Raw genomic sequence first — 26,001 nt, 5'->3', positions numbered from 1 at the left:
CCCTCTGCATCATATGTTTGAAATCAGTTTTACACTTTGAGTGAGAACGCTGCTCTCTCGCTGTGAAATTTGTTGGTATCCGTACTGAGGGGGAATTGAGTTTGGAGAGAGAGGCGAGATGCAAGTGTTCATTTTAGAGTAGGTGTGAACATTAAATTGACTAAAACTACTTTTTATAAATGTCCAGTATTTTGGGCTTTAGAGGTCAAAATGACACACCACCAATTCTGAAAGAGGGATTTTGTAACGTCTGATTAAACAGCAACCACTATGGTGACAAGTTTGAAATACAACACCCAGCATTGTCGAGAAAACAGCACAATCAATTTCTAAGATTTCCCAAAAATATATCACAACTGACAATACCAGATCATAAAGGGTTGCATTAGCCTCATGATTTGAAGAATGGTACATTTTATCGTTTAGTATCTCTTATTTCCGTTTCAATAGAAACAAACGGTTTGTGTCCACATTTTCTTGGTCTCGCTTAAAGGTCTGGAAATAACCGTTACTGACCAAATAAAGATATCATGTAGGAGGGACTGTATCTCAGCTGTGAGGACTAATTTGCCCTCCTACTCTCTCCTGCATACTCAAGTCTATGACTGGATCGGAGACCTCTTCAGCACCCCAGTCTCATGCTGTCAGCATTGAAGAGGTGGAAGTGGTTTATTGAAATGATTTGTGGTCACTGAAGCCTGAGGCTATAGTTCATATGCAGAGCCCTGTGCCCTGGGTTGTATTGGAAGACGGCCCTGCAGCTGTTGATGCTACCTAACTTTTTTTTTACTTGTTCTTGTCACGCTGCCAACACAAAATGCACAGGGTATAATTGGCCATTGAGACCGTGGCTATCTCAAAGCAACAGCTTCACTTTCAGAATATCTCTTGCATAAAGCAGGGACAATCGAGTTATGGTTGAGTAGAACATTGGTTGAATTCATTCCTCTACTTATTGGAATGTATTATGCGTTTGCAGTTGTTACATTTTTTTATTTTAGGAACTATATACACCTGTTTTTAAAGGATAAATTATAACAGTATAGTCAGAGATGGTGTTTGTAAAATGTTTTCCTGCTTAATGTAAAAAGTAAATTTGCCAAGTCGGGTTTCTTCCTCTTTTTTTGGACATGTTTGAAACTTACACACAATTATTGTCAATGCTAAACAATCACAAAACAATTATTATGATATGCCAAGCTTCCCAAAAGACTTATGTAAAAATACATTAAAAGAATAATGCACAATACGTTTCAATGTGTGTATCTATTATGTTCCTCTAAAGGGTGGTATTCGTATAGATAGAATAAACAACGATAATAACCATTAGCGTCTTTCCACTGCACGGTATAACGCGGTATAGTTTAATGTGCTCCATAAAGTGACCCACGCATGTACCATTAACACCAAATAGCACTCCCAGCAATTCCATTACTTTTAAACCATACTTGCCCTCCTAACCTTCATTGATATCCACATGCTTGCACACACAAAAAAGAAAAAGATTCAAAGGTACATCTGTAGGAGACAGCTTTGCACACACACTGTTCGAGGTGAAACAGTACATTGTTTTAAAATACATCTGAGCTGTAAACACATAGGCTCTGCATGAGCTGATTAATTCTGGCAGTGTCCCAGCAAGGAGCCCCGTAATAATGTAACACAATGTATTACTTAGAGAAAGGTGCACGCTGATGAATCTTTTAAAGCCACGGAGGAAATGATTTAGCCAGACCAGCAGCAATAACCACACAGTATTTATGTACAGTGAGTCTCCTTTATGCCACACTAGGACGCAATGGAGATAAAAAGGGCTTAATGTGAGACCGTTATTCTTGCGCAGTAGTGTAAGTCAAGTGTGTGTAAGTAACTTTGCTCACCCCGAGGGTAAAAGGGCATTGCAGCGTCAGAGAATGGGCTCTTGTCCCTTCAGTGCTTCTACTCTAACCAGGCATAAGACATTTGCCCTGACTGCTACCCACCCTTACACATGGTCACCACAAGTTAAATGACCAATTCCAATGTGTCGCTAGGGGCCGAATAACCATTCACATCCCTGGAAACCTGAACATATGTGACATGCTCTTGAAAGAGTTCCAGGCATAAGGTTTGCCATTTGAACAGTAATCTTCGAAGGCAAGTTTGTGTGTGCTCCCGCGGGAAAATGTCTGTTTGCTTTGTATGCGTCTGTTTCTGCTCGCGGGAGTGAGAGATGGGAAATAATATGATGTGCGAAGGATGAGCAGCTCAACCATTTTTATTGAATCAACAAACAAACATGCCATGCAAATTGGAGATATTGTCTGGTGCTCTATAAATATTTGGCCCTGTTACTGCTTGAAAAATCTCCATTTGTAGCACGCAGACGCTTACTGAAAGGTCAGTGGTTAGGTTTAAGTACACCCCCTCACAGTTCTCCTGTGGACTTTCAAACTCAACATACTGTACATACTGTACACACATCTGGTGAGGCTTGATTTCCCATATCACAGATATGAATCTGGGCATAGTACTGCAATAATGGAGAGAGATAAAAGACATGCTGATTTGTATGTGTGCATAATCCTTAATATCCACAGTAGTTGTGACCTTATTGCAGTTGAGCTAGATTTAAATTCACTTCACACTAGAGGTGGATGCCTTTTCACTTTGCCTCAGCAAAAGAGTAAGAATTGCAGGTACCACTAAATCTACATGTTTCAGAAATTACAGCAACAACAAACAAAGATAACAATAGATCATTAGGAGTGTTTGGCTAAAATGTGATTTCTAAAACTAGTCTGGCAGATACTTATACTGTTGATTCAAGAGAAAACAACGTGGCATTTAAAAGTATTCTTCTTTGGTTTAAAACAATTGTTCGAAAGAATAGAACAAGAAGTGGAATGGAGGAAAAGAGAAAGAAACAGAAAACAACCCTGCAGGCAGTGTTATTATCACCAGATGGGTCAGTAATTACATTTTTAACCATCCGCAGATAATTTCATTTATTTTCCAGAGGAAAAATGGGATAGACTCTGGTTATCTAGGAACAGGCCACACAATGCTGCATTACAGTTAAACAGGTACAATCCCTCCCAAGTGACTCCTAATTAACCTCCTGTACTCATTGCTATTTTACACATTTCTCTGCACTAATGAAATCTCTGCAAACGGTTATGTAATTTTCAATTTCTTTGTTTACCTTCAATTTGTCTTTCTCTGCCTGGGGAAGCTGTGGAAAAAAGATACCGGATGTAATGTATTTTTCTCCACAGGATAAGATTCCTGTGGTCTTGAGGTACAAATTCTATATCACTAGACCTCTCATGGAAATAATACCATCCCAATAGGGGTAAATCCGGGGACATTTCTGGGGATGGTGCCAGCTAGGGATAAAGCAGCAAATACAGAGACTGTTCCTGGAAAACTGGGGCATCTGGTTTCTCAAGCTAAAAGTGCCTTCTCTGATATTCAGACCTCTGTCTTATCCCTCCTGTTAAGAGTTCTATTGGCTTCTGAGATAAGCCTGCATGGGACAATTCTCATAAATGAAGATGTCTACTGTACACTCACAATATTTGTTTGGTGCCCTTTTAATCATGAGAGATCCTAAATACTTTACTTGTTAAATAAAGTACTTTTTCCCCCCCAAAACAACTTCAAAGGCAGTATCAATAATATTAAACTTGTTTTTGTTTCCTTGTGCTCCCTTTAGGAGAGGAGGCACTGACCATGTACCTGGCCAAAAGCAAGCTGGACAGGAAGCTTATAAATGCTACTCAGAACGTGGAAGCCCTTCATCAGCTGGCCTCGTCCTACTTCATCGACCGTGACGGGACGATGAGGAAGCTGCATGAGATCCAAATTTCCACCAATGCCATCAAGGTTTGTGCATATTGAAGATGTGCGATCAAATACAGTTGAGATTACTGACAAATACTATTTTGACAACTGGATTTAAGAAAAAATAGGAATACAGTTTTTTTGTTTTTGTTTACCATAATACATTTTATTAAAATTAATTTCTTTTTTAGTATTCTTTGCTATTTCACCTTAATTTGACAAAGAACTGAAGAGACACAACAACACAAGAGCACTTTGTGAGTGGCCTATAAGAAAACCCTTATGAGTTGTTACTGATCTGGTTGGATCAGGTTATTGGCAACCAAAACAACATGTTTAAATCTAAGCCAGAATATCCTGTCTCGAAAACAAAAACATGGTTTACCGTCCTCCGCATAAACCATGTGATTTCACAGTCACATAAACACCTTACTCTCACTTCCTCCAGAGACAGATGGCGGACTGTGTAGTACAAATAAATGTAACTGAAAAACTAAAATATCTAGAAAATACATCTAAATGAGATAACATCAGCATAATCTGTGCGGTAGCTTTATACAGATAAGATAGTTTTAATACACAAGCTTACATAATTAACATATTGCACAAAGGTACTTATAAAGAGGAGTAGGTGTTCACAAAAAGAAACCACCACAGTGTGAGTGAGTGCGGGATGGGAGCCGATTTAATCTGATACTTTAATTTAAATACATGTAACTGAAATAGCGGTCGTCTGATTCTAATCACATACTTCCTGGATGCATAATCATTACATTTCAGGGTCAGATGAGCACGGTTTTAAACTGAACAAATATAAATGTTACCAAGCTGCTTAAAATAGGTTTTCCATAAACGTAAAAAAACAGGGACAGGGTACAAAGATTTTGTCTTTTGAAAAAATTTGAAACTGAAGATAGTCACCTCTTTCTGGCTGCCTGTTGTTCAGATTGTGTGAGTGCACTGCCTGCAACTGCTTGCCGGCTCTGGTCATTCACATGCTCATTCATCCAGGAACATAGAGGAGACATGGCTGGTGAAAGCAACTGTGAAGTAGACATTATATCAAGTTAAACCATCAGATCAGAGTTTAAAAAAAAACCTTTCTCCTGAGCAATTTTCAGTAGGTAGCCCAAATGTTTATTCTAGTCTCAGGCTAAAAGGGAGGTGGTTTGGATAATAATCAACATGAGAGCGGCATTTTCCCAGAAATTGCGCTTAATATTGGTATACAAATATTTAACATGAATATATCTGTATACCAATAAATAAATAAATAAACTAGTTTGCAAAGCAATACATACCCAGAAACTACAAAAATAAAGTCAGAGCCAACCTGAACATGCAACATGGCTTGAGCAATGTCTGAAGATTTAAACTTGATTAACAAGTCTGCAGTTCAGCGGCATAGACTGTTTGCTCCCAGTATAGCTGTGTGGACCCGGATAACCCAGAGGAACCAAGCGTTGATTACCAAAATGCATCAGTGTATTTCGAAAATGTATTCCACCCAAGTGTGTTCACTTATAAGTAAATAAGCACAACACATCACATCACAGATAAAGAAAAAGGGCTGTGTCTACAAGTGTATTGGGAGAAAAAACAAAACAATTATGCAAATGTCATTCAGCCTCTCTTTTAACATTTGCAATCCTGGCTACAATGCGTTTGTGTGCCCTTCTGCTACAATAAAACAACTACTGCACTGGGGATGAAAGAATGGAAAACATACCACTTTATCAACTAATTTATATATTTTCAAATGAGTAGGTGGGAGAGAATGCACACACAGTTGAAGCCTCAGTAGCAGAGAAGTACTGTGTTGATATGGAAACAGGGTCAGAAATCCTCAGCTAACAAAGCCTGCAGGTTGTGTTGTAGGTGTTACCTGCCACAGTCAAATTGTGAAATTGAGTGAGTTAGCTCGTGTTAATTTCAAGCTCTGGTGAGCATAATTATTTAGACTTCTCTGGGTTTTTTTCTGGGTCTGAAATAACACATTGCTTAGCAGATAGCAGTTTGGAAAATAGGCTGCACCTTGTAGAATTTGGAATGTCACATGATTGTATATACCTTAATCCTTAACACGTGTTTCTTTAATATTCAAATCAGATTTACTAAGAGATTTAGCTATTTGGGATTATTTGAAGAGACCTGTGGTTTAAGGATTTGTTTTTTATTTATCTGGGGACTCCTGATAGTGTGGGTTCCAATAAAGCACAATTTATACTGCTGATTAACTAGTTGAATCACATATTTAGAGCCTTAAAAATGCAATTTTACAATAAAAGTATATCAACAAGGGTAAAGATGCAATTAATCCCACTATTAGCCTCACCATCCATTTTAATCTGACTATGGCAACGATGCCAGTAAAGTCTCATTTGAGGCTTAGATTAATGGGTTGTATTATTCAACCACAACGGCATGAAATGCTGTTTGAAGTTCTTATATTCCATTTGAGTGAATTCAGATGTCTTGGGACTACAGAAATGATAACTTTACATTTTACTAATTTGAGAAAAAAATCCCTCAGCAAAATGCCTGAACCGAAATCTAATCCATTGGAGCGAGCTTTTTAAAATCATACTCATTCAGCACTATAGGCGGTTGCAGAATAAGCAACCAATATGTTTGCTTATTGTATTGATGTCTACAAAAACTGCTAGTTTTTCTCATAGCAGATCAGCAGTAGTGGTGGCAACCTGGAGGCATAATTAGACACAGACGGAATATAGAGATCCATGAAAATTAATAAAACATATCACTCCTCTCTACATCACCAAACCTCCTCAGGACTGCCCATTCTGCCAATCCTCTTTCCATGTCTTCATCCCAAGCAACAGCTGCACGCCTTATGCCCGTCTCGCCTGTGGGTCTTGCTAAAGTAGCATTGAGTAAATGCATTTTTAATTCCATTCAGCTACAACATGCCAGAGAACAGAACAATCGCTTAAATGTCGCAACCTCTTTATTCATAACCTTGGCTATTATCGTACAAGACATTGCTTACATGGATTAAATATGTGCTTTTTCTAGGCATATTCTTGGAATATGGTTGACATTTTTTACATAATGCTGAAACCCCTGCAGCTGATGCCATGCACCTGCACCTGCGCACCTGCAGAAAAACAACCCTCCAATCTTACCCTCCCATGCACCCACCAATGCTCCACTTCCTTGTCTTAATTCAAGGAGTACCTTCCTAGCTTTTTGTCGTTGTGAGTGACAAGCGGATTAAGGGGCTCTGGCAGATGAGACTCCAGGTAGCAGGAAGTCAACCATGACAAAATTAAGCAGACTTGACAGTCACTGCTGAGTCAGTATGTGAGGAAAGCAAGGCAGGAGGTGTTGAAAGGAGAGAGTATCCATACAGCACACTCACATACACATACACAAGGACACACACGTGCACAAAGTTAGTCCAAAGCAGAGTGGACTGCATGTCCGCTTATCTAGACTGATGGACCTGAAGCATATGTCAAGAGGTGACCCTTTGTCTGAGTTTGGTAAAAGGGCTAGGGGTGAATCGGTGATAAAGTACATGTATTCAAGTTAGTTTATGATTTAGACTACACCTATCGAGTGTAGCACCCTCCTAAGGTTAGTAATGACTTGTTTGAGATTGAAGATGAGTCCTAACAGGAGGAAATAGGTTTGCTCTATTAAGTACTACAAACATGACCCTGTACACATAGGGTATAAATTAGGGATAGTGCTAATGACGGTGCGCTCTGTATTCTTAATAGATATTTGCATTCATTCTATGCCCTATGTAAAATGTAGTTGTTTTTTTCAGTTTATATTGTGCTTACATGATGCATATTTCTAGATACATTTGACATTTAACATAATGCAAACTATGGAGCCATTATTGATAGGTGAATATGAATATGTTTATTTTTACAAACCCATCAAAGGCTCAATATGAAATGTCCCTGTTCACGATGTCTCAGTTCATTTTTCTCGACTATGGGATGAATCGTAATGTGGAAAATACAGTTAACGATGAAATGGGAAGAATACATTGTTGAGGAATTATCAGATGATTGAGTTGGCCTAGCCTTCAGTAATGGGCAATCACATTTAGTTTTCTCATCTCATTTAAAAGCAGCAGACAGTTTCCTAATAGCCTGGGCACCTTCTCTCAAAAGAAAACTGTCGCCTCTCTTCAACGCTATAATTTGCATTTCATAAAAGTTGAGAGCTATATGCATGGCTATCAGTTAGTATTTTGATGTGCATAAAGGAAGATTCTGCAAGGGTCGGTACTACTGTAGATGATTTTCAGGAACGCATTTACCACATAATTATGCAGCACATTATAAATATATTACATTTTTCAAATGACAGGTCCATAGTACATCTGCACCTACTGTGTAATCATGATGTATTCAGATAGCACCATTGTGATAATTGTAATAACATTAAACATTGCCAAGATTAAAGTTGGAAGCATTTCAATCTGCAAAATGTGCTGCGAGTGTTATAATACAATAATAAATACGTTGAATTCGGTTACATGTAAAAATCCCCATTACTGTCAACCAAAAATGGACAAGGCTGGACTTTATCATAGCCATCGTCTATAAATAAAGGCAGCCTAAATTGCAGTTCTCCAGTCACGTCGACAGCAGACAGACAGTGATCAGAATGTGCAGAGGAAGCAGAGTCCAGCAGAAGGAACAGATCTATAAACACAGAGAACAAGGGCTTTGCTCCTCCAATATTGATTCAGTATGGCTGTGAGACCTGCTTTGGAGTGCAAACTTACAATCAGGATAAAAAACATGTGTCAATAGAGCCGAAATGTTTCAGACATTTCCTGTCTGCAAGTAAGCAGGTTTGAAGTCGTGTCTATTTTGTTCCAATGGAACATATTGTGTGGCAAGTGCAATGTTGGCCTCATGATAAGTTCATTTACCAGCTTTCTAACACTTTGTATGTGTTCAGCCACTTGGTTTGTGTTTTGCAGACAAAATGTTAAAACACACACATGCTTCATTGACTTGTCTTTAAATCATGATGAAGAACAAAAATAATCTTCAATTCAAATTATATTTAAAGAGCATTGTGCAATATGTATGATAGTGTGCTAAATCAGTTTCTCTTTGACTTGATTTCCTAAAGGTCAATGAGGGAAGAGTCTTCTTTTATTCAGTATTTCTGTATGCCCATACATTAATAAGCACATGATTGCAGTATGGCGTAATGCAAACTTACTCATGCAAGCTGATTATCTTATATTTGATCTCCTGACACTAGATACATACAAATATGTATGTTATCTTCCATCAAAGATGTATTTCCAGCAATGATAATTATCAGCCTGAAGCAAACACCAGGGTACATCAGAGTCTTTGTCATATATTACAAATACGTTTTATTAATATTAACTCTGTTTTGACTTAAACATAATATTTTGAAAGATTCACAAAAAGAAAGTTTAACATGTAGACGAATCACAATTAAAAATCCAACTGGCTTGATCATTTAAGTGATAATGACGACACACTGATAATGAAAGCACCTTCACAGCTTGATGTGAGAACTTAAAACATATTGCTTCAATAAAAAAAACTAAATTGTGTTCCCTACAAATGTCTTTTAGCGCTTCTTAAGGAAAGCTCCCGAGGTTGGTTTGTTCCCAGTTGTTAAGGTCCATTAGTGCAATATAAAAACACAGCAATACACTCACCACAAATGCATTTCATTTTGATTTAGAAAGAGAAAAGAGATTGCTGCCTATTGTGCAGATGTCAGGTTCAAGCTGGTGGATGCCTGCTTCCTTTAACAAAATGTCCCAAATGATATGCCGCCAACCTTTGTTTGGCTCGTCTCCTGGTGTCACGGAACATTTTAGATAGACAGCAGGAGTCCTAATGCTAAAACAAACAACAAAAATAGTAAAATGTGTTACCTCCTCCGAGAAAATGTAACATTTTGTTTCGGTGGATATGTTCTGGTATTCACACACTGTATAGCATTGTACATTTTAATAGAGTGCAGTGTGTTGTTGAGTGGTATTGTATTCAGTAGTAAGGACCACCGGAGCACACCAGCATCTAACTAGAGTCATTAGCGGGTACAAATACATGTTGTTTAATATGTTGCAACTCAGCAGCTATAGCCTATAGCCTGCAACTGATGATAGCAATTGACCTTGATACATGTTTATTTGGTCACTTGGTTAACAAACTAAGCCTGGTGTATGTCAACATAAATAATAACTCTGGAGTAAAACCAGGGTTCGCCCCATAGACTGTATATATAAATGGACGTAGTGTCCGTGACGTCACCCATAGGACTCTGCAGAGTTGCGGAGAAGCCCTTAGTAGGCGGAGTCTGCCACTAACGGCTCGACAGCGACGTCAGAGTCTAATCCCGCCTGCTCCAAATAAGGGCAAAGAGGCGGAGCCGAGGCGGGACCTGCTGCCTCCGAACTGGAAGTAAACAGAGCTAGCTCAGGCTAAGAAGCTAAGCTAACATGAAATACAATGCATACCAAGTTACTGCTAACAGTGTAGTTCCCCTATATAAACGTTACATTCATAATCAAATGAGACAATCTGCAAGAGAATTAGCTATATTTTGTTATTCTTAATGCTTGTCATTCACATCTTAAAGTCCTTATCTTACATTAAAAACTTTTTTTGGCAGTTGATTTCTGGGGGGTGTATGCAACAGATAGTCAATGTATGTTTCTTTATTTCATACTGAATAATATGTAAAAAAAGGAAAAATATTAGGTCCAATAAAAAAACTTTGCTTCTGGAAGCAGGCCATTTCGTGACGTCACGTGTGGTTCCCGGCTGCCGCTGTCTGGCTCCCTGCTGCCGTCCGGATCGACAGCCAATGCGCGCAGCCAGCGAGAGTTCACAACGAAAAATGGCGTCAAATATTGTTGATGTTTACGCATCAGAAAAAGCTAATAGCGCGGGTATTTGGCACAATTTGACAGAACAATTATTTGGTGTGGACGATGCGAGCAGTGACGATGAATCTGAACGATCTCTGCCGCCTTTTACACCAGAAATAAGAGGCCTAGAACCGTATAGGTTCGAGCCAGCAAAACGCGAATGTGCACCACCGGCCTCAGCTGAAAACATGGAAGTCACTCCGCCCTCGCCAGCACCAGCTCGAGTCGGCAACACAGATTGGAACTCACCCTCACCCTGGACAGTGTTAGTTTTTTCACAGCTTTATCGGACCTGTGTTTCTTTTGTAGGGGTTCCGCCAAGGAGTCTGACATCACTTGTGTTTCACCCTGTTTACTATCGGACAGCGTTGTCTCCCGTTGGCCGCGAAATATCGACGATGCCTGGGGCTCAGCCTCGGAACGCGAGGAAGTCATTGGGGTTGAATCACCTGTCCTAATTGATGGAATTGCACCCTTTCTTATGTCCAACTGTTTTTTGAAACCCATCTTCCATTGTTGGTAGCCTTCAAAATCATCAGGGACAACAAAATGTGCCCCACAAATAACGCTGGTTTCACTGGCGCACTGCCAATTTTTTCTTGTGTTCCGCACAAATCGCTCCCATTTCTCCCGTAAAACCTTCTCTTTCGGGAACAAATGAACGGTAAAACCATCCCGATTGGTGTTGCTACACCCGCCAACGACACACCTCTTCACCATGATCCGGAAAAAACAAGACAAACTCGGAGATAAACACTGATACACAAAGTTGACATGCGGCTATACCAGCAATGCTACACTGTGTGATGCTGGGACGGGCTGAACTCACCAGGATTCGCGGAACCACACGTGACGTCACGACACAGCATCAAGCAGCGGCAAGTTTGAATCCAGACTTTTCTGGATACCTCTGAATTTGACCCATTTTCCCGATATTAACAAGTGATTTACAGCAAATAGGAAACGATATTCGATCTATATCACGTGTTACTGGAATAAGACCCAACAAGTTAATGCATTTTGAAACAGTTCTATGATCTTTCAGCTACAGTAAATTACGCAAGATAAGGACTTTAAGAAAAAAAGTACCGATACATAGCAGAACAATTGTGGCGATGTTCAGCTTAATAAGCCTTGTTCAACATAATTTATTTAGCTAATACTACAGCAGGCGAACCAAGTCTGCGTTTCGCTGCATTCCTTGATCTCCAGTTATAACGAGAGACTCCATCGCCCGGACCTAACGGAGCCGCAGTGGGCTAGCTCCGGGACGCGTCTATCGTTATTCCAACCCAGTTTAGATTTAACCAAGCCCACTTCCGCATTACGCAAGGATCGACGTAGCTCTACGTAGACACGGCACACCCGCGAAATCTGAATCTGACAATGAATCTGACAAGCAAAATACCGTACATACATGTGTGAGTAAGTGTGTGTTTATATGTTTATAAATGAATAAATGTGTGTAGGCCTATATATATAAAATAGTATCATTAATAATGCTAATACTTACACCAGCTGAGATGATAAAACCCCAGTAAGACAAAAAACAACTATTCCTGCTTTACCACGACCGCTATGCCGATAACTGCCGAAGATGAAGTCTATGACACTAAAGCTACGTTCTTGCGTAATGCGGAAGTGGGCGTGGTTAAATCTAAACTGGGTTGGAATAACGTTAGACGCCTCCGGGACGCCGGCTGGAGCTAGCCCCCTGCGGCTCCGTTAGCTCCGGCGGCCACCACTGGGATAATTGGGTCCCCTATTAACATTTGCTCTCTTTTAGCATTATGGGCGTCATAGCCATAGACTATAAAAGTCTTACCCAAGGCTGAATCATAAACTAAAATGTATGTATAAAGGGTTTCGTCCTTAGCTGGCTAATAAGTAACAAGCTAAGCTACCAAGCACACAAACACCTGCGAACGGGACATGTATAATATTATCATTTTAGACTTCTTGGAAGTTCTGTTAGTACATTCAAGCGCACGGCACGACATTTTAATTGTCTGGTATTTGTAACAATATTCCTTAAAAGGTACAATCACCACGAACACGGCTAAAGCTAAAGGGTCAAGTACAGTACTATGACTAACTAACATTGTAGCCTCTATGATTGTAGCCTAGCAGAGTGGACAAGTTGCTGTTAGCTGACAGTGAGGCATGTACATGTCCATCAAAGTGACCACGCCCTAATTTATGCAAACACTTTAAGACCTAATATAAATAAAAGGGTCGTGTTGGAAAACAATTCACTCACAGATTCATAATCATGAAGGTGGAATCTAACTATATCGTTAATAATATGTATTGCATCCATGGGTAGAAACATGTTTTTTTCTGCTGTAAAGTTGGGCATTTTAACATGGGGGTCTATGGAAATTGCTCCTTTCTGCAGTCAGTACCTCGCGGCCCATGTATGAACTGCAGTGTGTTGCACTTCCGTATTGGCGTCCCGGCTGTTCCCCAGAGTTTGCCGCTTGGTTCACACACACACACGCCAATAATAAACATATTGACAGGGGTTACTATTAAAAAAAAATTGCAAATATATTTGGGAACCTATCCATGTGAACATATTTTTTTGAGTTAAATGCATCAATCTGGTGCATTTAAGGGGAACATAAAGAGACTAGATCTATGGAAACACCCATATGAAACAGATGCCACATCATGTAGGCACAGTCACCCTGTGTGAGGCAAACCCACATTTTTGCAGCGTTGCATTCACAATAGCCTACATTAAAAAAAAAAAAAATCACCAGGCCATCGGGAAACCTCCCGGTCCTCCCGATGGCCAGTCCGGGCCTGCCAGCAGCCCTCTACTTGCTACAAACTTAAATATGAAAAGGTTCAACTACGCACACACACATCATCTCGGCTCGCGCAGCACGCTCACAGGCATAGATTGTGCAATAATGTATTGCGCAGCTTGGAGGTGCAGTGCAGGCATAGTCATTCAAGAGATGCGTAGTTCTTTTGGAAAACATGTTTTTCTTTTAGCCTATTTACCCCGTTAACGTAAATAATACTCATTACATTGACACATGCATTATTTCTGATTAAAATAATGGTTGTTGGTAATGTATTAGCGACCCCCACAGATGTAATATTTCACTGCGTCCGTGTGAGCTCAGCTCCCATTGGCTCCCACATAACTCGAAACCTGAGTAAAGCTAATGTTTATACAATGTCTGCTCTGTCTATGATAGAACGCTGACATTACATGTAAATTGTTTGACGCTTTTATCCCCTCCCACATAACTTGAACCCTGAGTAAAGCTAATGTTTATACAATGTCTGCTCTGTCTATGATAGAACGCTGACATTACATGTAAATTGTTTGACGCTTTTATCCCTTCCCACATAACTTGAACCCTGAGTAAAGCTAATGTTTATACAATGTCTGCTCTGTCTATGATAGAACGCTGACATGTCATTTGTTAGACACTTTTATCCAAACAATGCATACCAAGTTACTGCTAACAGTGTAGTTCCCCTATATAAAACGTTACATTCATAATCAAATGAGACAATCTGCAAGAGAATTAGCTATATTTTGTTATTCTTAATGCTTGTCATTCACATCTTAAGAAAAAAAGTACCGATACATAGCAGAACAATTGTGGCGATGTTCAGCTTAATAAGCCTTGTTCAACATAATTTATTTAGCTAATACTACAGCAGGCGAACCAAGTCTGCGTTTCGCTGCATTCCTTGATCTCCAGTTATAACGAGAGACTCCATCGCCCGGACCTAACGGAGCCGCAGTGGGCTAGCTCCGGGACGCGTCTATCGTTATTCCAACCCAGTTTAGATTTAACCACGCCCACTTCCGCATTACGCAAGGATCGACGTAGCTCTACGTAGACACGGCACACCCGCGAAATCTGAATCTGACAATGAATCTGACAAGCAAAATACCGTACATACATGTGTGAGTAAGTGTGTGTTTATATGTTTATAAATGAATAAATGTGTGTAGGCCTATATATATAAAATAGTATCATTAATAATGCTAATACTTACACCAGCTGAGATGATAAAACCCCAGTAAGACAAAAAACAACTATTCCTGCTTTACCACGACCGCTATGCCGATAACTGCCAAAGATGAAGTCTATGACACTAAAGCTACGTTCTTGCGTAATGCGGAAGTGGGCGTGGTTAAATCTAAACTGGGTTGGAATAACGTTAGACGCCTCCGGGACGCCGGCTGGAGCTAGCCCCCTGCGGCTCCGTTAGCTCCGGCGGCCACCACTGGGATAATTGGGTCCCCTATTAACATTTGCTCTCTTTTAGCATTATGGGCGTCATAGCCATAGACTATAAAAGTCTTACCCAAGGCTGAATCATAAACTAAAATGTATGTATAAAGGGTTTCGTCCTTAGCTGGCTAATAAGTAACAAGCTAAGCTACCAAGCACACAAACACCTGCGAACGGGACATGTATAATATTATCATTTTAGACTTCTTGGAAGTTCTGTTAGTACATTCAAGCGCACGGCACGACATTTTAATTGTCTGGTATTTGTAACAATATTCCTTAAAAGGTACAATCACCACGAACACGGCTAAAGCTAAAGGGTCAAGTACAGTACTATGACTAACTAACATTGTAGCCTCTATGATTGTAGCCTAGCAGAGTGGACAAGTTGCTGTTAGCTGACAGTGAGGCATGTACATGTCCATCAAAGTGACCACGCCCTAATTTATGCAAACACTTTAAGACCTAATATAAATAAAAGGGTCGTGTTGGAAAACAATTCACTCACAGATTCATAATCATGAAGGTGGAATCTAACTATATCGTTAATAATATGTATTGCATCCATGGGTAGAAACATGTTTTTTTCTGCTGTAAAGTTGGGCATTTTAACATGGGGGTCTATGGAAATTGCTCCTTTCTGCAGTCAGTACCTCGCGGCCCATGTATGAACTGCAGTGTGTTGCACTTCCGTATTGGCGTCCCGGCTGTTCCCCAGAGTTTGCCGCTTGGTTCACACACACACACGCCAATAATAAACACATTGACAGGGGTTACTATTAAAAAAAAATTGCAAATATATTTGGGAACCTATCCATGTGAACATATTTTTTTGAGTTAAATGCATCAATCTGGTGCATTTAAGGGGAACATAAAGAGACTAGATCTATGGAAACACCCATATGAAACAGATGCCACATCATGTAGGCACAGTCACCCTGTGAGAGGCAAACCCACATTTTTGCAGCGTTGCATTCACAATAGCCTACATTAAAAAAAAAAAAGATCACCAGGCCATCGGGAAACCTCCCGGTCCTCCCGATGGCCAGTCCGGGCCTGCCAGCAGCCCTCTACTTGCTACAAACTTAAATATGAAAAGGTTCAACTACGCAGACACACATCATCTCGGCTCGCGCAGCACGCTCACAGGCATAGATTGTGCAATAATGTATTGCGCAGCTTGGAGGTGCAGTGCAGGCATAGTCATTCAAGAGATGCGTAGTTCTTTTGGAAAACATGTTTTTCTTTTAGCCTATTTACCCCGTTAACGTAAATAATACTCATTACATTGACACATGCATTATTTCTGATTAAAATAATGGTTGTTGGTAATGTATTAGCGACCCCCACAGATGTAATATTTCACTGCGTCCGTGTGAGCTCAGCTCCCATTGGCTCCCACATAACTCGAAACCTGAGTAAAGCTAATGTTTATACAATGTCTGCTCTGTCTATGATAGAACGCTGACATTACATGTAAATTGTTTGACGCTTTTATCCCCTCCCACATAACTTGAACCCTGAGTAAAGCTAATGTTTATACAATGTCTGCTCTGTCTATGATAGAACGCTGACATGTCATTTGTTAGACACTTTTATCCAAAGCGACTTACTTCAGTACTGTGGACAATCCCCACAGGAGCAATTTGGGGTGAAGTGTCTTGCCCAGGGACACAACGACATGCTGACTGCAGTGGGACTCAAACTCGCTATCCCCTGATTTGAAGTCCAGCACTCTATCCACTTAGCCACAGAAGCCCGACATTACTGTGATGGTTAAAAAATATACAAACAAGCCACTGTGGGTTTTCGCCTTCTATGGATTGTAAATAGACTAATAAATAGACTAATAGGGAGCACCATCATGAAACCAAGAAATGTAGAATACAATTCTATATAATTCCCCTTTATATTTAAATATTTGTTCTGCAGTGTATCAACTACAACATTTATGCTTTGTAAAATGTAAGTATTATTTGATTAACTGTAACATTATCAGACTACTAATGAGGCAGCAGAACAGTATGAGAACATCAGGGCAGCCAGCAGGACATATAACAATCAGTCTTTGATGACATCAGACATCTGTGCAGGCAGTAATGCCAAGCTTTCTCATTATAAACTCAGTCGTCTTTTCATCAGCGAGAAATACAAACAATGATTTGATTGTTATTGGACTCCTACAGGTTGCTCATGCTGTGCAAGCTGAAATGGTTTGGAAAAGTGAAAATACATTTATAGAGTGCTTTTAAGGTTACTTATCAAATTATTCCCTAAGGAACACAGATTTGATTGCTAATAAAATACATAACTAATACATATCAGTAATAAAGGAAGTGTCAAATAATAGACAGCTTTGAACAGTGAGGAATAGCTATCCCCCGTGTGTGTGTGTGTGTGTGTGTGTGTGTGTGTGTGTGTGTGTGTGTGTGTGTGTGTGTGTGTGTGTGTGTGTGTGTGTGTGTGTGTGTGTGTGTGTGTGTGTGTGTGTGTGTGTGTGTGTGTGTGTGTGTGTGTGTGTGTGTGTGTGTGTGTGTGTGTGTGTGTGTGTGTGTGTGTGTGTGTGTGTGTGTGTGTGTGTCCTTTGTGCCGGATAAATCTATCCAATTGCTTGCCACTAAATGTGTGGGCTGATAAACTACGTGCATAGTGGCTGTCTGAAGTTATCAAACCTTTCATCCCTGATACCCCGTTCCGTCTCCCTGAGCTGTTGCACTGCTTAAGAAGTCTTAGCTACATGTGAACGTTAATCAAAACCAAGACATCTCCCCACAGTGCTGCTGCCGCCTTTCAGCACAATCTTAGCCTTGTTATTTACATTGTGCAGTTAAAAAAGAACCGTAACCACAGCTGTGTTTCTAGACCGCACACAAGGTAAAACAAAGTGAAGAACCACTAATGTCAAAAGGTAAATAACACAATTGTATAATGACACAATAGAGTCTCTTACCTTGCCTCTTTACATTTGTATCTGAATTTTAAGGATTGCCTTCAAGCAAACATGTATAGACATACAAAAAAGCAAACATTATGACTACTGTACTGAACAAACCAGCCAGAGGTTACAATGTGATGAGTTCATACAGTATGGCATGAATGCATTCCACTCTTTTATTAAATTGGAGAAATATCACAGAAGCCATTCGACATAGGGGTGTTATCCCTTTTTTACTGATTCATAAATCATTATTCAGTGTCCTCTTGTGCCAGCGTCTGTAATAATCATCATTGTCACTTCTTTCCAGCTACACTGAGCTGCACAGGGCTGATGACTTTCCCACTGGTGTAGCAATGTTATCCCTTTGCCATAATTTAGTCATTTCGTGGAAAAAAGGACAAGAGACAAGCTTCTCCATATCGTACATCAGTGGGGTTCTTAAAAAAAAGAAAATGTAGTTAGTACAAAGAGAGGTCTCTTCCCGCTGTGACCAATAACAAACCTAGCTGATAGAAATAAATGGTATGTGGTTGTTTGTCTTTGTGTCACTGAACCTGATTGCTGCAAGCTAGGACTCCAGTGGGGAGGGAGGGTCATTTAGGAATGAAAATAAGATACCCAATGGAGTGTTTTAATGGAAAGAAAATGTCATTTTTTACGAGTGACTGCCTTCTTGTGGGAAAGTTTGATAATACAGGAAGAAGTACGATTAGGAATCGACTCTGTGTATAAGTGTCTGCATGCTATCCTGTCACAGTGTGCATGTGGGATGTGCACTGTATATTCAGTCATGCATGAAGTGCGTGAGTATGCATTCCTCCCGGGGAGAGTGCTTACTGCATCCATCGCAAGGTCACCTATGCATAGAGTTACTCTGATTTACACCAGCGCTCAATATGCATATTTCCTGATGATGCTGCAGTGCTGTGGGTGATGGTAGTGTGGTAGTTAAATCCATACTATCCCATTTCTCATTTCACAGTCCAGTCATGTGTGTCTCATGGATAAATAAGGAAAACATGTACGTGTAAACAATATGACCCAGATTTTTGTCGACTGCAGTCGCCAAGTTTGAAGCAGTTTACATCTCATTTGCATTTGCCACAAGCAAGCATGACAGATTTCCCATGCAGCGTTGCTTCAGTTGCACACTCGAGATTGCCACAGTTATAATTAGAAAGGTCCAAAAGTTTATAATTTTCTCAGTGTTATTTAAAACAAGTCACGTTACAATTGGCTTCCACAGACACATCTACTGTAGCAGTTGCCAATGGATACTACTTTAAATATTCAAAAAGGAATTCTATATAATGCTACATTACATGGTTTCTTCTAAATGTGTTCCATTGTCTCACTAATGGGATGTGACATTCAGTAACTCTAGCCACATGTTATACGATATGAACAAGGCAGAACAAAAATGTCCTCAGAGATCTCCCACCATCAGGCTTTGAGAATTACTGACGAGCCTTCTCCTCATTTCTATGTATCCGGAAATAGCAAGTCATTAAGAGAAAGGCAGGTGATAGGCATAATAGGAAGGCTGAGCAGAGGCACTGTGTAATGAAGACGGTTCAAGCTTACAGAATTCTTCCCTGTCCAACTCACTCATCTTGTTGCCTTCATCCCTTGTTTTCCGTATCTCACATAGCTTCAAACCACTTTTTTCTTCTTCTCAGTTTTTCAAGTTCAAAGGCAACTTGGGGACACAGTATAATAAAGAGGTTTTCTTTCTGAGAAATAGACTCCTCACAGTACGTATCGGAAAAAAACACAAGTGAAGACAGACTGCTCACATGACAAGTTCCAGGAATTATAGAAATAATGAGAGCTCCATATGCTGTGATCATTTTAATGAACTTGATGAAAAGAGGTCTTATTGTGCAGAGATATCCGAGGATGATATCCAACACATACAATGTTTCCTTCTCAATTCTCACAGTGCTGCACTGCCAATTGCTAAAGTAACATATGGAGAGCCTTTAGATGTTATTTCATGCATTATAGAAATAGGTTAGTTCATTGAAAATACGTAGTTCTTTGTTTTCTATTGAGTTTAATGTTATTTCACATAACACTCTACGTTTAATGAATTGGACATTATTGATGAGGAAAGTGATTACATCCTTTTATTCTCAATCAAGAGAAAGTACTATCTAACAATTGATGTTCTAAGAGGCCTGCAATTATCCCTGGTAATTCACAACACTTCAAGTTAAAGTAAGTCTATTATACAACCACTCTGGAGAAGAACTTTTGCATGGCTTCGTTTGGTTCAATAATAGCATTTGTTTCTTCTGTCATGAGCAGACCTTTGCCTTCCATATTTGCAACTGAAGACCAAACTGTCTGAATTTAAGGAACTCAAAATTGTCTCTCAGCCTCAAGATCCTAATGAGATGTTTTATAATTGGTGGTAAACTAAAGACACCATGAAGGTCAACTGTACAAGTGAATTGGAGTTTGCGCTAAAGAAACATGGACAGTAATGGCACACGTTGTTAGATAAATGAAGTACACAGTACATGCAGTTTGCTGTTTTATACAGAGTAGATCAACTATGCCACTTCCAATCAAACTGTGACAATTATTTATATTCTAATTTAAGGACATCCAATCATGCATCTAATAACATTTAGAAAAGGTTATTGGATGAGGTCAACTAAACTTTGCTGGCTTAATAAGCAACTGAAGATTCATGTAAGCAACAAAGACAAGCTAATACAGAGCATTGTCACTCGTCAAACCGATCTATTATCCTATCCACCGACCCAAACCATCAACAACACTCGCTTAGGAGTTTGAAAGAGAGACTTAATAAGAAATTAGAGATAATTAACCAGGCCCTACAACGTGGCACAACAACAAAACAAACTGTACTCTTCCACTGGTAAGAAAGGAGTATATTACCAATTTCTTTGAAGAAAAAAAAACCTGTAGATAGACACTCAATTTGTTCGATGACAGGATCAGCATTCTTCTTTATATATGAAGACGTTAGCAGTGTAATTGTGTTTTAACACAGCCACACAAACACAGTCTAGAACAACACCTACACATTCCTGATATACTGCAGCTGCATTGTATTTATGTCACCAGGATGAATTTCACATTTTGAAAAAACAAAGTTTGCCCAGACAAGAGCAAGTTAGTTTTCCAACATTTGGGGCTTGGGGAATTGTATGTGTGCTTTTGGTTGCAAACAGAAAATGCAAAAACAGAAGAAACTTAGGATCTCATGTGCATCATCCCTTATTTACTTGCTTAAATGATTTTCTTGATGACAGATGACAATTAGAGAGGATGTTCCAGAACCGTGATTTCGGGGCTGTGGGCTGTGATACAGTCTGGGCCCAGTGGGAATCCACTGTTGTGTTCTGCTTAATAATCCAAATCCTCTAAATCCCCCTCGGCCCACTTCAGTCCTTTGATTGCTCCTTGTATTTTTATTGCGTTATACTTAATTTTCATAATCTGGGGCACAGCACTCTTATGGTGTGTGCCGGAGAAAATGAAAGACAGAGCCACACAAGTGCTGCATACTGGCCTCCAAAACTCATTCAGATTACAAGGGTCAGTCTCTAATCCATAAAGCTGGGTATGTCCACTTGCAACTTGGAATAATAATTCGTAGAGAAAATGACTGAATTGGAAACTGGTTGTGTCAAGCTGCTCGTGTTTACGCACATCCATTGGAGGATGTAATTTGTGTGCAAGTACTAATGTAAATGTGCCAGAGCTTGTGCGTATGCCTGCTTTGCCACCTGGGAAGATTTGTCGATTGGCGACAGAGGACAGACTCTTACTCATCATGTATCGTGCAACACAACCTTTGGAAGGAAGTAATTCATTCGGTGATAAGCAAAACAAAAAGGGAAGGGAAACAGCAGCGTCAGCAGCCATCAAGATGGTGGAGTGTGATAGGCAAGTGTAGCTCTGTAATCAATCCGCACATGTACTCTATGCAAGGCCATGAAGTGCATTTCGAAGTCCATTGCTTGGCTGGAAGGAAATAAAGAAGGGAAAGGCTTGGACCCAGTTAGATGAGAAATGTTGGATGAAAAATGCAATGAGATGATACAAAATGTCTCGTTTACAGTTTTTGTGTCAAACACAATCAAGTAGTTGTAAAGAAAAATATTTTCTTGTTTCACTTAAACAAGACAACATTGATTTATTGTGATTCGAGTGAAATTGGACTGTCATAGGCCCTACAGTTCACATTAATTCCCATCAGCAACAAAAGAGACATTTCTACACCCAGGAGGAATTAGTTTGAATGAAGCAAAGAGGCTGTTTGTCTTTGTTATTACAATTTTGTTAGATTATAAAATTGTAATAAACAGCTTAACGTAATCTAACACAGTAATGTTTACTTTTTTGAAGATCCAACAGCCTCAAATCAAGAGAAACACAAATCAAAACGGATTTCTTATCCCAGAGCCCACTGCCCAGAGGGGGAAATCCTTTGCAAACGTATCTGAGATAATCAGAGGGAAAAAAGTAAACTTATTATAATATGATATTGCGTCTCATAAAGGGAGAACAGCAATTTTGAAATACAACTTATTGAAAAGGCAATTTCAGTAACCATTATAATTTATTAGCCCTAATCTCCAATTATGCGTTATTTGAAATGCATTATTCCTCAAGGATGTAAACAAAAGGTCTCTTATAAACAAATTAAAATAAACAGACTATTTGTTCAGTGTGAGAGTTACAGCTGAGCATATTGTACAGGGGAAAGCAACAACTGACCCCATAATAGTTGTTATAGTTATATCCATCACAATAGAATAGTGAACTATTTCTAAGACTGATGTTTGTGTGTCACCCCATACTGACTGTCACCAAACTGTACTTGCTTTAACACATAGACATTACTGTGCAAACTGCAATCATGTTAATGCACTCTAATGTGAATACCATGTGTTCTATGTTGATGAAAAGCATTATCATACTAAGATTGCATAGTTCTCCAACCATGTCTGTCACTGTCTGTCTCCCAATGATTTTGCATTTACCCCCAACAGCCTGATGCCAAGGGTAAGATATACATCTGTCTAATTTCTTGCTTGTCAGCCCACCATCTGGTGGCGTATCAACATTAAAGACAGGAAAATTGGTTTCACACTGTCATTTACGGACATATACACACGCCAACACACTCACACACACTCACACGTATATAGAAAGCACAAGTTAGTGAGGCCATAGGTGGTAGGCATCTTACAAACATTAGTCATTTTTGTTTACCCATTATCTAATCGTTGTCGGGCGAGGCTTTGCTCAGCAACTGACAGCTTTGAAATACTAAAAATATTTTTTTTAAGCTACTTCTTGCTTTTTCCCTCTCTCTGGCATCCTGTCTCGCTCATCCAAACACACACAGAGTAAGTGACCCAGCTCTGCTTTTTTATAAGATATATGTAATCATCTTCAAAATTCAAAACATGATTGTTGAAGACAAAATCTTCCGCTTTAATTAAAATGTGTTGCCTTTAGCCTCTCAAAAACAATATTTTTACTGCAGCAAAAAAAAAAACAGTTTGCTTGCACGCATCTGTATTACAAATGTGGTCTACCAAAAATGTAACAGTGCCTGAAATAAAATAGTTTTACCTATAATTACATACATTTATATACAGTCTAACAATAACATTAACTATTCTTGTGGGAAAAACTGGTTTGTCATCAAGGATTTCAAATGCAGTCTTCACGTCCTCAAGCACAAGCTCAGGGTAGACATTCAGCGCCAAACAACTGTCACATCTTAGTTCTGATAGACATAAATACAATCACCATTATATCAGCATAGCTTTTGTTGTTATTATAAAACCTATGCATGCTACCTATGAGCGGCTGATGGACAAAGCAAGCTCATAAACATAGTGAAGCAATCCGCAGTTTAAGAGCCAGATAATTACCTAATAATTATAACAAGAATAAAAACAGCTTAAATTTAACTTAAAAGGCATTTATCTGTCAATGCTGTGTTCATAACGTGTTTCCACTGCCCCCAACTGGCCAAAAAATCAGTTGCGGGTTGAAATCCATAGACTTTCACTATTGTTGAAGCAGAATTCCCCAACTGCGCTGAAAGAAACCCCTACTGTGTCAACCATTGCTGACTGGTATCAAATACATAAGAAACCCTAACCCTAACCATACAACATTTTGTTCTAAACTTAAAAACAAACAAGATAGCCGTCAAAGACATGTAATAATGGTATCTTAATATTTCTGGCACGTACAAGATAAATTGCTGCTTCCTAGCATTTTCATTTTTGCTCTCTACAAAAACCCAGAAGGATAGAACTGATTTTTATGTTCATCTAGTCCCTTAATCTCTTCTGCTGAGAGCTATCTCTTTTGGCTTCTTGGAACCTTGTACAAGTACCATTAGGATAGGAGCTTCTGGAAGAACTTAATGAGCAAAGGCAGCTGAAAAGAGGAGAGGTTTCATTCATTCCTTTCCTTTTCAAGAGCAGACTCCTCAAGGTCTCAAATGTGGAAGCTCTGTATTTGAAAGTGGCCTCTTTCATTGAAAAACATCATTATTTCTTTAGAACATTGTCCCAGGGTAGAGAACAAGAGCCACCACCATAGTGCAGTTCATTTTGAATGGACCAAGGACATACAGTAGATTCACCAGAAATAGCCATTCATGTTTCTGTTTGAAGAAAACCTATTTAAAGTGTTTAAAAGACACCATAGCCTTGCAACACGTGAGACATGTTACCAGCAGCTTAATTAAAGATGCGCTGTGTAAACGTGTTGTTAAAAATGCAATTATGCCCTTTTTTCTTCGAGGTAATTAGCCCTCAAATTATGTCCTGTGAACTAAAAAAGCTAAAATGATGATGGATTTTACTGTGATAACCTGTGGCAATACTTTCTGTCACCGCACCTCTTCCTGTGTCACTGGGCCACAGGGTGTTACATTTACCAGTGTGAAATATGTGCAATTAGCGCATGTGAAAGTCGGCCTTATAAATGATCCACTGACAGCAGTAATGAACAGATCTTCACATATACCACCTGACATTGTTAATATGCTCATGGCTCTTATGTGACTGAATTTAGCATAATGCTTACTTTAGTCTCTTTCTCAATATCTTTGGTTATTTTGTATCAGAGTAATTTCTTTTCACTTTTGATTTGTTTTCTCATTTATCTAGTTAGGTTTAGAACGCACAAATGAATACAGGAAAATGGGACAAATTAGGTTTCCTCTTCTACAGTTTGCTCATAAGAATCACTTTTTTTAACTTTATTTAGAAGATTCAACATTTTCTATACAAGCCAAGATTCCTATTCACATCATACCTCCTCCAGAAGTCCCAGTTAGTCCTCTCCCACTCATTTAACCCTGTCTTTTACCTGTGTCCATTTCAACAAATGTCCGCACAGGCAGCCCATCATTGTCTGCATTTTGGTCGACTTCCAGTAATTGGGTCAAATTTGTTTCTGATTGCAATTGAACCACACTAAGGTTCACTCTAGAGTTTACTCGCAAGCAGTCTCAGAAAGAATGATCGCTGTGTTCACAGCAGAGGTTAAGACACATGGAGTTTCATTAAAACAGATTAAATGCTGGCTCTGCAAGAGAAAGTACTTACATGGTATAAATTCTGCATACTCCGACAATTGAGATTCAAAGATGCAGGTGTTCGCTTCTACATGCACATAATGTACCAGCACACATTCACATATTGTCACAATCCGCATATCAATATGTTTGCTTTTCAAATGTGTGCCTAATTTTTGTCCTAATTCTGTTGCAGGTGACAGAGACACGGACGGGGCCGCTGGGATGCAGTAGCTATGACAATCTCGACTCGGTTAGCTCCATCCTTCTGCAGAGCCCAGAGAGCAAGATTAATCTGCAAGGTAAACAATCCCAGCATATCAATCATTTCCACTTGCTGCCCATTGATGTTGGACATCACAGGTTAGCAGGGCCAAACTTCATTTTAGCCTCCCTAAAGCAAAGGAGATCCATAGTCATATATGAAATGCTCTTATTTGGACAAGGCCTTTTCAATACTTTA

General features: G+C 39.4%; 1 protein-coding gene across 1 annotated transcript in view; it reads left to right on the top strand.

The window, feature by feature from the left end:
- The window catches only part of brinp1 (bone morphogenetic protein/retinoic acid inducible neural-specific 1), a 106,053-nt gene that overhangs the window by 55,860 nt on the left and 24,192 nt on the right, over positions 1-26,001 (top strand). The window contains exons 4-5 of the mRNA XM_079658361.1: positions 3,698-3,867; positions 25,735-25,840. Of these exons, the coding sequence (XP_079514487.1) occupies positions 3,698-3,867; positions 25,735-25,840 (276 nt within the window). The remainder of the gene's footprint in view (positions 1-3,697; positions 3,868-25,734; positions 25,841-26,001) is intronic.

Source organism: Notothenia rossii, assembly GCF_949606895.1.
Source record: "Notothenia rossii genome assembly, chromosome: 11".
Taxonomy (NCBI): Eukaryota; Metazoa; Chordata; class Actinopteri; order Perciformes; family Nototheniidae; genus Notothenia; species Notothenia rossii.
This window is presented reverse-complemented; position numbering and strand designations above follow the sequence as displayed.